At 43.7% G+C, this 13,224-nt stretch overlaps 1 protein-coding gene across 50 annotated transcripts; it reads right to left on the bottom strand.

Annotated features, from left to right (window-relative positions):
• Positions 1–399: 399 nt before the first annotated feature.
• LOC127004022 (mucin-1-like) lies at positions 400–10,563 on the bottom strand. 50 transcript variants are annotated; one of them, XM_050871593.1, is made up of 11 exons: positions 10,465–10,563; positions 9,762–9,896; positions 9,511–9,631; positions 8,060–8,475; positions 7,447–8,005; positions 7,250–7,284; positions 7,142–7,195; positions 6,226–7,087; positions 5,955–6,051; positions 5,656–5,775; positions 400–865 (listed from the first exon to the last, which is right to left on the bottom strand). In XM_050871593.1, exons 1-11 carry the CDS (start codon positions 10,513–10,515, stop codon positions 826–828), a joined length of 2,490 nt encoding a protein of 829 aa, XP_050727550.1. In that variant the 5' UTR covers positions 10,516–10,563; the 3' UTR covers positions 400–825. The 50 variants fall into 50 exon arrangements, with proteins under 50 accessions (XP_050727550.1, XP_050727594.1, XP_050727303.1 ...); XM_050871637.1 differs by having other exon boundaries at positions 6,226–6,979; XM_050871346.1 differs by having other exon boundaries at positions 6,226–6,979; positions 7,034–7,087; positions 7,142–8,005.
• Positions 10,564–13,224: the final 2,661 nt, after the last annotated feature.

The following is a 13,224-nucleotide window of genomic DNA, read 5'->3' as shown; positions in this document are numbered from 1 at the left end:
GCGGTCTGCACCACCTCCAGGAGTCGCGGTCTCTCTCTCTCTCTCTCTCTCTCTCTCTCTCTCTCTCTCTCTGCCACATAAGCACGCCGCACTCCCCCAGCATGTAGGCAAGGTATAGCGTTGCCTTGCCCCACACGCCCAGCGCCTCACTTCAAAGCCTTCCATTTGGCTCCATGCCCAAGAGAATCGTGTTCGTCTTTTCAAAACCCCGCAAAGGCAACAAATCACACCAGTTGCAGTGCAGGTGGCTTTATAAACTACCACACTATCTGCCATGCACCCTGACGATGGTTAGTATAAATGGGGCAACTCAATACGAACTGGAATGCATTAGTATATATATTTTCAATCTTTATTGCAATCCATATCCTTAAATGTTGACGTCAATAAAAAGGACTCTTTGCTCCCGAATCAATACCTTTTATTCATATATGGATTGAACCCTAACTAACACTTCGAATAATAATGTGAAGCAAATATACATTTTACCCGAGAAGGAAATCTTTACATTATATTATATTGTTGGTGACAAATATACGCGGAAAATCTACTTATAACACTTTTTTTTTCTTTTAAGATGATGAAGATCGGTGGTGGTTGTACTTGCGGAGGAAGGTCGCGGCCTGTAGACGACCCTCTCAAACTCTCGCTGATCACGGCGATGGTGCTGCGGCTCTATCCGGCCTTTGCTTTCCCCTCAGTTGCTTCAGACAATTATTATTTATATCTCGAAGTGTCCCGTCTCGTCGTTCAAATACCTGTTCATCATAAACTGCAGGAATATATTTTTCACGCCCCGGGACTGCTGGCGGCTGGTTTCGTGACTTAACCCGTGTACACGTATGCAGCTCTTTCACAGGCAAACCTGATGGACGCGAGGCACGAAATGGAATTAGTCATTGTACTAGAAATACAGTGTTACGTTTAGTTAATAAAACACACACACACACACACACACACACACACACACCTCTCTCTCTCTCTCTCTCTCTCTCTCTCTCTCTCTCTCTCTCTCTCTCTCTCTCTCTCTCTCTCTCTCTCTCTCTCTCTCTCTCTCTCTCTCTATATATATATATATATATATATATATATATATATATATATATATATATATATATATATATATATATATATATATTTTTTATATTTTTTTTTTACGTCGTGGCCTATTGCGCCGGTAGGCTTCTTCCCGGTGGATCCTGATGGTCGGTCCAAGGCTTCGTTCCGGTGGATCCTAATGGTCGGTCCAGCCCGTTCTGGCGCAGGCGAGTGTTTATAGTGGCGCCATCTTGCATTGGCTCATGCTGCCCTCCCGGAGCTCATCTTTAATCCTAGAATCTAGAGTCCGGGTTGAAAGGTGGTCTTCTGGACAGCATGTGGGTAGTTTTAAGCTACTCTGCGGCGGCTGAAAAATCTCAGCTTGGTGGCACCGGTCGGGGATTGAACTCGCGTCCTCCTGAACGCGGGGCCGTCTTGCTATCCGTTCAGACACATATATATATATATATATATATATATATATATATATATATATATATATATATATATATATATATATATATATATATATATATATATATATATATATATATATGATATGTATGTGTGTGTGTGTGTGTGTGTGTGTGTGTGTGTGTGTAGTCTTTTGTTGGTGTATGAGTGTTCTAAGGCAAGGATTTAGCACATTTCAGCACACCGTCATAACCTCGATATTTTTCAACAATCCGATCGCTTCTACCGATTATTGACAGCCCTACACGGTATTTCGGTGTTGTACTTTTAATATGAATAATAAAAAAAGAGTACTCCAAGGATCTTGGGGTTGAGTTTTTGGCAAGATGCAAAGGAGAACAGCCGCCGAATTCAATGAGATATAGTATGGTTTAAATCAACAGGCTAACATGTTACAATGACCATCACTTTCCAAAGAAGATTAAAGCCTATTGTAAAATTTGAAAAATGTTAATTAAAATCTTCTTTCGTCGTAAGCTGCTTGTATCGTTCTTCTTTTTTTTTTTTTTTAGTAAAGAAGGCAGCTCAAGGGCAAACACAAATGAGAGAAAAATAGCCCGCTAATCACTGGCCCAATGAATGCAAGTACAAATGAGTGGCTAAAAGAGAGATCAGTTTCGTGTGGAGAGGTATCTTGATACTTTCCTCTTGAAGGAGGTCAAGTCGTAGGCAGGAGGAGATACAGACGAAGGAAGGCTGTTCCATCCCAGAAAGGAATGAAAGAATGAAGATTCTGGTTAGCTCTTGCTTGAGGGATTCGGACGGTAAAGGGATGAACGAGAGTACCTTTGCTAATTGTTGTCTATTATTTTTTATATATAATCTCTGGATTATAAAACAAAATACAATCTGTCAAAAGCTGAAGAAGGCAATTCAGATATTTTTGAACGAGACAACACTGCCGCCGGAGTACCAGACATAGCTTCCCTCCGTCCCTCTGTCATTAAGAACCATTCATGCGTTGTCACTTGTAAGATCTACGTACCTATTTCTTTTTTTTACAGAAAGGGAGACAACTCAAGGGGAAAAAAATCAACAAAAAAGCCTGATAGTCGCTGCTCCTACAAAACGAGACAGGGTAAGAGGCCAAAAGAGAGGTCAATTTTGGAAAAGAGGTGTCTTGACACCCCTCTCTTAAAAGAGGTCAAGTCATAGGCAGGATGAAATACAGACAAAGGAAGGGAGTTCCAGAGTTTACCAGCAGAAGGGATAAAAGAATGAAGATGCTGGTTAACTCTTGGGTAAGGGATTTGAACAATATAGAAGTGAGCAAGAGTAGAAAGTCAGGTGCAGCGGGGCCGTGGGAGGAGGGAGGCATGCAGACAGCAAGTTCAGAAGAGCAGTCAGCATGAAAGTATCGGTAGAAGATAGAAGAGATGCAAAATTGCGGCGGATTTTAAGAGATAGGAGACTGTCAGTAAGAGGAGGGGAGTTGATGAAACGAAGAGCCTTAGACTCAACTCTGTCCAAAAGGGCTGTATATGTGAGCCCCCCCCCCCCCACACACACATGTGAGATGCATACTCCATATGAGGGCGGACAAGGCCCCTGTACATGGACAGCATCTGTGCGGGGGAAAGAACTGGCGGAAACGATACAGAACGCCCAACGTCGAGGAAGCTGATTTAGTAGGAGAGGAGATGTAAAATTTCCAGTTAAGATTTTGAGTTAAGGATAGACCGAGGATATTTAGTGTAGAAAAAGGTGACAGCTGAGTGTTGTCGAAGAATAGGGGATAGGTGTTTGGAAGACTGTGTCGAGTTGATAGTTGGAAAAATTGAGATTTTCAGGCGTTCCTCCTCCCCCAATGAGAAATGATAGCATGATCTGAGGTTAAGCTTTCTGCAGCCTCCAGTCTGGAGTCCTGTAATTCCTGTTGGGATGGTCTTCTGTTGAAAAACGTTAAATATAGCAAAGTAGCGTCATCAGCGTACGAGTGGATAGGACAGTTTGTTGTTGAAAGAAGATCATTGATGGGAACAGAAAGTGAGTGGGAGATAGGACAGAACCCTGCGGGACACCACTGTTGATAGGTTTATGGGAAAAACAGTGATCGTCTACCAATGGCAGACTACCACAGCAGAGATAGAACGACCGGAAAGGAAACTGGAGATAAAGATACAGAGAGAGGGATAGAATCCGTAGGATGGTAGTTTAGAAAGCAAAGACTTGTGTCAGACACATCATTATTATGACCATTATTTGCACCTAACTATTTTTTTACTGCAAGAGAGGCATCTCAGAGACAAAAAACAAAGACAGGAAGAAAAAGGCCAGCTAGAAGCTGCTCCAACCAAATAAAACAGAACGAGAAACCAGAAGAGAGGTCAGTTTCGGGGAACGAGGTGTCTTGACACTCCTCCCTTGAAAGAGGTCAAGTTATAGGCAGGAAGAAATACAGGCCAAGGAAGGCTGTTCCAGAGTTTACCAGGGGAGGGGATAAAAGAATGAAGATGGTGGTTGACTCTTGCATAAGGGATTTGGATAAAATAAGGATGAGCAAGAGTGGAGAGTCGTGTGCAGCGGGATCGTGGGAGAGGGGGAGGCATGCAGTTAGCAAGTTCAGAGGATCAGTCAGCACGGAAATATTGGTAGAAGCTAGAAAGAGATTCAACATTGAGGCAGAGTTTAAGAGGTGAAAGACTGGTAGTAAGAGTTGGGGAGTTGATGAGACGAAGAAGTTATGACTCCATGCTGTCCGAGAGAGCTGTGAGTGTGGAGTCCTCACCTCCCATACATGAGATGTATACTACATACGAGGGCGGACAGGACTCTTGTATATGAAAGCGTGTGTGAGGGGAAAAAGAACTGACAAAGACAATACAAAACGCCTAACCTCGAGGAAGCTAATTTAGCGAGGAAACTACAGTTAAAGTCCGATAATCCGGTGCCGAATGCTTCGGAAATCTCAATGGATATATAGAAATTTTCAGCCGATGGTCAATTTTTATCTTTTTGGGTTACATCTAGAATAATCGGGGTTAAAATCTAAACATACAAAAAAAAAAGATGAAAAAAGAAAGCTGTGCACCGATGTATCAAATTCCACACCCACGCTGACACTCGTGAGACTCACCCAGTTCCTTGCACGTTTACTCACCGGGCTGTCCGTTTTACTGTTGTCTCCCGATTTCGAAGTTTTATCTGTATTCTTCCACCATTATGGCTCCTACTATACCACCTACTACGGGGAAGAGGAGGAGGTAGGTTTAAATCAACATTGCCAAGAAAAAAAGATGTACATTGCCTTATCCCCGCCGACAAAGGAGGCGGTGGCCGAGTGGTCAGCGTGCTGGCGTGGTGAGCTCGTGGACCAAGGTTCGAGTCCCGCCGAAACACGATGATTTTTCAAACCATCGCCGAGTGGTGGAAGATAACCCACATGCTGCCCAGATCCTTAATTAACTCTAACTTCAGCGACTTCGTTCAAGAGGAGCACCAGGGGGCAGCATGGCCCAAGCAAGTCATATAAAACGGCAGCCATTATACATAAAACTCCCCTGCGCCACTAACGGGCTGAGATCACCCAAGAGGCCCCTCAAGAAAGCCTACAGGCGCTATAGACAACAATTAACAAAAGCGAATAAGCTGAGCAGTAACAGCTGCTGCTGCTGCTTATAGCTACGTAGTTATGGTCGTTTTTATTACCCGTTTCATATTTTCAATTCTTGATCTTTATTGAAGCAAGCATTCAATAATTCGCATTCTGTATGATTAAGCAACTTAAGTCGAAAAAGAAAAATGGCACACATCGTGACTACCGCCAACGGTGCGTCCATTGATGACATGTAGTAAACGTCTTCATATAACTTGTTTAGGTTTATTTCTTAGATGTGACGCTTAAATGTGCCATACAAAGTGTAGTAAAAATCTAAGGCAGGTACTGAATATTTTCAGTTGCCTCACCGATTATGGTAAACGTTTAGCAATGGTAAGTTTAAACATTTTGATGCCCCCTTATGGTGATCCAAAAAATCTGCTAATCTGGAAAGTCCGTGACTCCCTGTATTTCGGTATGTTTGCAAAAGAAAAAAAAACAATGAAGAGATGGTGTTGATCCAGCTGCTAATGTTAACCCACTTCTTCAAATGAAAATAAGTGCAATCAACAAGAATATATAAGTGCAAACACCGATCTGCTTACCTTCTGGATGATCCACAACTTTCGTCGTTCCAAAGGAATCCTTTGTTTTCGTGGAGTTCGACACAGTCTTCTACGGCGACATTAAAGAGGCTGTCGTCGTTTGGTTCTCCGCTACCCCAACTGATTAGAAGGCGTTCATTATTAGGAGTTAGAGATACATAAAAAATTACAAATAAAACATGAATTGGCATACGAATTGTCGAAACCTTTCTTAATTGTAGAGTTATTTTTAAAAAAATAATCTATGGGTTATAGAACAAATATAATCTGTCAAAAGCTTGAGAAGACACTTCAAATACTTTTTGTACGAGACAGCACTGCCGTCGGAGTCCCAGATATAGCGTCCCTCCGTATCTCTGTCATTGAGACCAATCCACGTGTTGACAGTTACAAGACCTAAGTGGGAAAGAACAGGTAAACTCATAGTGGCGGAGACATGACAACAGTTGATCGACTACATTATAATAAATTATAAAAAAAATGCTATTAATTTATTCAATGAATGAATTTAAGAAGAAGGACAAAAGTATTTAGTGACATATATAAATGATATTTAACATTTAAACTCACTTTTTACGAAGTTGAACTCATCCACTCCGGTGATTTTGACGTAACTGCCGCCTTTAGACCGACATAAACTTCTTCCGTCTTCCCAACTACCTGTGTTCGTCGACACGTAGTAACACGACTGATCAAACAGCTTCCAGCCGCTGGGACAGCCGTACGAAACAGTGGTGGGGCGAGGAGTGGTGGTTGTTGTTGTTGTGGTGGTAGTGGGTGGTAGTGTTGTGGGTCGTAGTGTTGTGGGTGGTAGTGTTGTGGGTGGTAGTGTTGTGGGTGGCAGTGTTGTGGGTGGTAGTGTTGTAGGCGGTAGTGTTGTGGGTGGCAGTGTTGTGGGTGGTAGTGTTGTGGGTGGTAGTGTTGTGGGTGGTAGTGTTGTAGGCGGTAGAGTTGTAGGTGGTAGTGTTGTGGGTGGTAGTGTTGTGGGTGGTAGTGTTGTAGGCGGCAGAGTTGTGGGCAGTATTGTGGTTGGAGCGATGGTGGACGCTTTGAGAATATCGATATCAGACTGGGTCAATGATTCCGTAGTGTCCTTGTTCTCAGCACAGTCTTGAATAGTTGATGTCTCAAATGTGGAACTTTCTGTTTCAGAGGTATCTTCCTTGCCACCATTAGGTTGAGTGGATCCAGTCACTACAATCGTACTCAGTGGATTAGAAGTGATGGTACTTTCAGTCATACCAGGAGAACTGCCGTGGACAGTAGTCACCTCAGAGCTGCCGGGGACAGTGGTCACATCAGGACCTCCGGAGACAGTGGTAACCTCAGAGCTGTTGGGGACAGTGGTCACATCAGGACCTCCGGAGACAGTGGACACCTCAGAGCTGCTGGGGACAGTGGTCACATCAGGACCTCCGGAGACAGTGGACACCTCAGAGCTGCTGGGGACAGTGGTCACATCAGGACCACTGGAGACAGTGGACACCTCAGAGCTGCTGGGGACAGTGGTCACATCAGGACCTCCGGAGACAGTGGACACCTCAGAGCTGCCAGGGACAGTGGTCACATCAGGACCTCCGGAGACAGTGGACACCTCAGAGCTGCTGGGGACAGTGGTCACATCAGGACCTCCGGAGACAGTGGACACCTCAGAGCTGCTGGGGACAGTGGTCACATCAGGACCTCCGGAGACAGTGGTCACCTCAGAGCTGCTGGGGACAGTGGTTACATCAGGACCTCCGGAGACAGTGGACACCTCAGAGCTGCTGGGGACAGTGGTTACATCAGGACCTCCGGAGACAGTGGTCACCTCAGAGCTGCTGGGGACAGTGGTCACATCAGGACCTCCGGAGACAGTGGACACCTCAGAGCTGCCTGGGACAGTGGTCACATCAGGACCTCCGGAGACAGTGGACACCTCAGAGCTGCCTGGGACAGTGGTCACATCAGGACCTCCGGAGACAGTGGACACCTCAGAGCTGCCTGGGACAGTGGTCACATCAGGACCTCCGGAGACAGTGGACACCTCAGGGCTGCCGGGGACAGTGGTCACATCAGGACTTCCGGAGACAGTGGACACCTCAGAGCTGCCTGGGACAGTGGTCACATCAGGACCTCCGGAGACAGTGGACACCTCAGAGCTGCCTGGGACAGTGGTCACATCAGGACCTCCGGAGACAGTGGACACCTCAGAGCTGCCTGGGACAGTGGTCACATCAGGACCTCCGGAGACAGTGGACACCTCAGGGCTGCCGGGGACAGTGGTCACATCAGGACCTCCGGAGACAGTGGACACCTCAGAGCTGCCGGGGACAGTGGTCACATCAGGACCTCCGGAGACAGTGGACACCTCAGAGCTGCAGGGGACAGTGGTCACATCAGGACCTCCGGAGACAGTGGACACCTCAGAGCTGCTGGGGACAGTGGTCACATCAGGACCTCCGGAGACAGTGGACACCTCAGAGCTGCTGGGGACAGTGGTCACATCAGGACCTCCGGAGACAGTGGACACCTCAGAGCTGCTGGGGACAGTGGTCACATCAGGACCTCCGGAGACAGTGGACACCTCAGAGCTGCCGGGGACAGTGGTCACATCAGGACCTCCGGAGACAGTGGACACCTCAGAGCTGCTGGGGACAGTGGTCACATCAGGACCTCCGGAGACAGTGGACACCTCAGAGCTGCCGGGGACAGTGGTCACATCAGGACCTCCGGAGACAGTGGACACCTCAGAGCTGCCGGGGACAGTGGTCACATCAGGACCTCCGGAGACAGAGGTACAGGCCTCAGATTGAAGGGCTGATTGAAGGTCTTGCACTTCTGAAAGTTTTATCATTATAATAATAATAATAATAATAATAATAATAATAATAATAATAATAATAATAATAATTATTATTATTATTATTATTATTATTATTATTATTTTTATTATTATTATTATTATTATTATTATTATTATTATTATTATTATTATTATTATTATTATTATTATGAACAGTGCTTCAAGAATAGCATCATTGGTTTTATTATCATCATCACCAACACCATTTTACTATATAGGTAAGCCCCGAGTATAATGGACTCCTATATTTCATCATTTCCGTTTTTTTTTTTTTTTTTAGAACAAAGCTCCCAGGCGGCGGCAGTCTCCATCTGGGAAAGGGATGTGAGATTGTGCGTGTGTCACTGCCCCAACGAGAGGAGTACTGCGTGAGATTTCACGTTTTATTCCCAGTGTTATGCCTTCTTAGAGGCGTATATGTATCTGCTTTTTGCTTAGTATTTTTTCCTTTATTTTACACTACTTACTAGTTTAATGTTTTATTATTCAGTGTTACGAATAAGCTCGCAGCAAGCAATTTCGCTCCAGGCCCTGTGTGTTTGTCTGTGGGTCTGTGCTCATTATTTATGTTATGTCTCAGATTGCTTTTGTTTTCCGAAAAGGGCCATATTCCGAACTAAAGTTTCTGCATTTTAACATAAGCAAATCGTTAGCATTCCGTCACTGTCGCGCTGTGTAATCTTTAACTCAGACTGAGTCTTTGACAAAGTAGAGCACCACAAAGATCTTACATAATCCGCAAAGCTCGCAGCTTCTTGAGCTTCGAAAGAAATCGGCTGCATTGGTTTTGGGTAGCTTTTTGTCAGCAAGAATCTGTTCAACCCAAGTCTGTGAGCCAATTGCTTCGAGCTGTATCACCTCAAAAAGCTTATGAAAACCGGAAAGTCACCCCGCATCTGTTTATTACGATTGAAAGAAGGAAAAGTTTTAGTTTAACATGCGACGTTTTGTACAAAAAAGAAATAATTTTATCTCAAATCGTCTTGTGACGGTTGCCCAATTCGACTGACCTGGCACGTCGCTGACGAGGGAGCAGGTGATCGTGCCGTCCTGGCGGTATTCCTGCCTCACCATGTAGCCCTGCTCAGTCAGGCGAGCCTCCCGCCTGAACAGCGGTCCGGCTGACCATGTCTGAGGGAAGAACTCTGGTGAGCTGGCAGCCACAGCACCGTCAGGCATAAACAAATTTACATCAAGCAAGTGAACTACAAACATATTTGTGTCATGGTGCCTTTGACAAAATTACTCTGACTAGACTTACCTTCACACTGTCTTCACATGGTGAAGAACATTCCACTTGTGGCTCGGGGCCAGAGAAGTCAAGGTTCAGAGTTTCATCACAAGCCAGCCCTGTCCCCTGCCGCCACTCCCCACCCACGACACCACCACACACTACCTGGATTCATAAAAAGGGTTTCCTATAAGAAAATTAAAGTGTTGGTACTTTCATGCAAGCAGACTTTTGTGATAACACACACACACACACACACACACACACACACACACACACACACACACACACACACACACACATGCACGCACGCATGTACGCACGCTCGAACACACACACACACACACACACACACACAGACCGATACACACACACTCCATAGCTTCATAGTTCAGTGGATACCACCTTGGCCTGTCACCCGGCAATCTGAGGTTCGAGTTGCGCTCAGCCACTTTATTATTATTATTTTTTTTTTCGCTGACAGGAGTGGTTACTGTCTTTTGTCTTCGCTCCTGCGAATTCAAAAGAGAGCTATTTCCGGAAGGGTACAGGCATGTGACCAGACCGTGGATGAACACACACACACACACACACACACACACACACACACACACACACACACACACACAGTAATTTGCATTATGGAAAGGAACCAGAACACGGTGAATCATAAACTCAAAATTATAAAGATTTCATAACAGCCTCGATGCTTTTGACTATGTCGCAACCTTACCTCCCACACTGCTGCCAGGAAGGCCAGCCGAACCAGACGCTGTCCGCTCATGTTGATCAGGACATGTGAGGGATCCAGCCACTGCAGAGTTTTTATATATCATCTACACGGCACCTTCTCGCCGGCCAAAGCCTTTCAGTGCATTCAATAAGTAGGTAACGACATTCCTGAAAAGCGACAATTACCAGTCCCCTCCTACCCTCGTGTGTTTCCCTCGTGTACTCACATCACTTATGTAAGCCTTTCATTATCTTATAAATCATCAAAATTAAGCACACACACACACACACACACACACACACACACACACACACACACACACACACACATCCACACACATATGTATGATCAGTTGAAAACACCATTCACCTAAAACTGGCATTCTACATTGACGGATTACAAAATTAGATTTTTCTCTATTTGAATGAGAATACTGATTGGAAAAAATGAGCATCCAAAACTTCGCATCCCAACCAGTCATAAATAACAAGATGTTCAAATAAAGTAGGAGCCTCCACTTTGGCTCTATAAGCTGACCAAATTTGAAGCGAGGGTTATCATCTCGATCTACTGCTGCAATTTAAAAACTTTGGATCTTAATTAGATAAAGACTTGTCCTATTTATATTGTACAATTATTTATTTATTTTTTGATTTGCTGATTGTTTTCACTGACCAGGCATCTTAATACAGTTATGATGCAACTGTAAAAAGGTGTACACAATTATTTTTAATGAATACGTATATACACCAGAAATGTATTTCCACATATAACTAATATTTATCATCAATGGCTAAATAATAACCCCAATGACTACACTGGCAAGTCCTTTTGAAGTTAAATCTAGAATCTCACTAAAGGCTACAATTTAGCAGCTTTATAATTATCACCACTTGCTATTAGTAAGTTTTAAAATTAACTACGATAGTCCGTTTCATTCCTTCTGGCCACTTGCGAACGTAGATGTGGCACCTGCGCATTGTGGGTTCGTTATTGCGTGAAGATCAACTTCATATTTTCAGAGATATATTTAAATGTTAGTGTATACAAAAAAAACTCAACCAGAAACACAGAAGATTTTCATCGATAATTACCATACAAGCACAGGAAGGAACAACTTTTTTATCAAACAGCATAGTCTGATCATACTCGAATGATCTATAGCCTTTCAGATACTCATATTTCATCTCATTCAGGCATAGGCTACATAAATTAAGTGACATGCGACTCTGCAAGTGTCTATACATAAGGAATTTTGACGTGTTGCATGTAAATAACATGGGTAGCCTAATATTCGAAATAGCCTAGCATCGCATTCAACAGTTATACTCTTCCATGTTATTAATCGTTATTTACATGCAGTAAATTATAAATATACCCTTTATTTGCACTTGCAGAGCCAGATGTCTTTTAATATACCTGAAATGAGCTATCACTCAAAGAATTTGAAAAAACACAGATCGTTCGAGCATGATGTGCCGATGTTATTTAATACAATCTTGTCTTTTCGCGTGCTTGTATGTTAGATCATCGATGCAAACGACAGGTTTATTTTTTGTATACATAAATATTCAATTATATTATTGAAAAATAACCTTGAATGTCTATCACAGCAGATGATTTTCACGCATACACGAACTAGAAATGCGCAGGTGCCACATCCATCAAAATTCCCGCTCTGTTGGTGGCCAGCCGGAATGAAACATACTATAATAGCATATTACTGGTTAACTTTGAAACATTAAAATAAAGGTAAAGCTGGGGGCATATGCTATGACTGCGCGTGACCTCGGTGCTCATCCGTTTCTTTGGCCCTTGAAACTAAGGGGGGTAAGAACCAATTTCCCCGGGACACAGGGCAGAAATGACATCCGGATTACTACAGTTTACCTTCTCCAAGTTTCCCTAGGTACCCATTCATTGACCAGCCTGAAAGTGAGGATGAACAGCTGGGTGAACTGTGCACCAACTGCCCATGCTTCGAATAGACCCCGAGACTGCTAATTTGTTGTATGGTAACCCCTACAACACGGAGGCACTATAGAATATAGACCTCTACTAATGTCTGTAGAACTCATTCGTGCTCCAGCAAATGCTTAAAATTCAGTTACCCATCTGGTTCTCTATTTGTCCTGAGCTGTTCCTTTGGTTTTCTATTAGTTATTAATATAATTTGATATGAAATGTACAAGCCCATTTCCATGGTAAAAATAACTACGCATAGTAGTTTCACGCTGGGGGGGGCCTAGTAGTGACGTCACGCGACATAGCGCCGGACAGCAGGGTTTGAATCTCAACGGCGGGCGTCAGTGACAGTCAGTCTGCATTTTGTCCTCCGACCTAAGCGTGTCATGTATCGTCGGTTCTAGTTGGACACTGTTCATAATAGCCTCAATATTTTTTTCCGGAAAACTTTCAGGCATGCTATTAAGATTGTCATGAATGTGTATACCTATATTATTTTCCATGGTAAAAACTGGTACTTTACACTTTCCTTTCCGCTTCGTTTAAGTGTTTCCACAATTAGATATTTTACCAATAGATAAACAATTATTTTCTCCATATCACTAAAGTACCGTCACATCCAATTAAAGTCATCATACTCGTGTATCAAAAAACACCTAACCAATGGCTTAACTTAAATTCTTAAGTGTTTGGCATTGTAGTTTCTGCAAAACCGAATAAATTGCACTAGGATCTTAATTTTCTTTCTCTCTCTCTCTCTCTAGTGGTCAGCGTGCCTGGCTTCTACTCCACGGG

This window comes from Eriocheir sinensis, chromosome 3 (genome assembly GCF_024679095.1).
Source record: "Eriocheir sinensis breed Jianghai 21 chromosome 3, ASM2467909v1, whole genome shotgun sequence".
NCBI lineage: Eukaryota > Metazoa > Arthropoda > Malacostraca > Decapoda > Varunidae > Eriocheir > Eriocheir sinensis.
The sequence above is the reverse complement of the archived record's forward strand: the minus strand, read 5'-3'. Positions and strand labels throughout refer to the sequence as shown.

Excerpts from the sequence above, each read along its gene's own strand:
- LOC127004022 (XM_050871239.1), bottom strand. The coding sequence starts at position 10,515 with ATGAGCGGACAGCGTCTGGTTCGGCTGGCCTTCCTGGCAGCAGTGTGG. Across the intron at positions 9,632-9,761 it reads CATGTGAAGACAGTGTGAAG|ACATGGTCAGCCGGACCGCT; the intron begins GTAAGTCTAGTC and ends TTCTTCCCTCAG. Across the intron at positions 6,052-6,225 it reads TGAGTTCAACTTCGTAAAAA|GTCTTGTAACTGTCAACACG; the intron begins GTGAGTTTAAAT and ends TTTCCCACTTAG.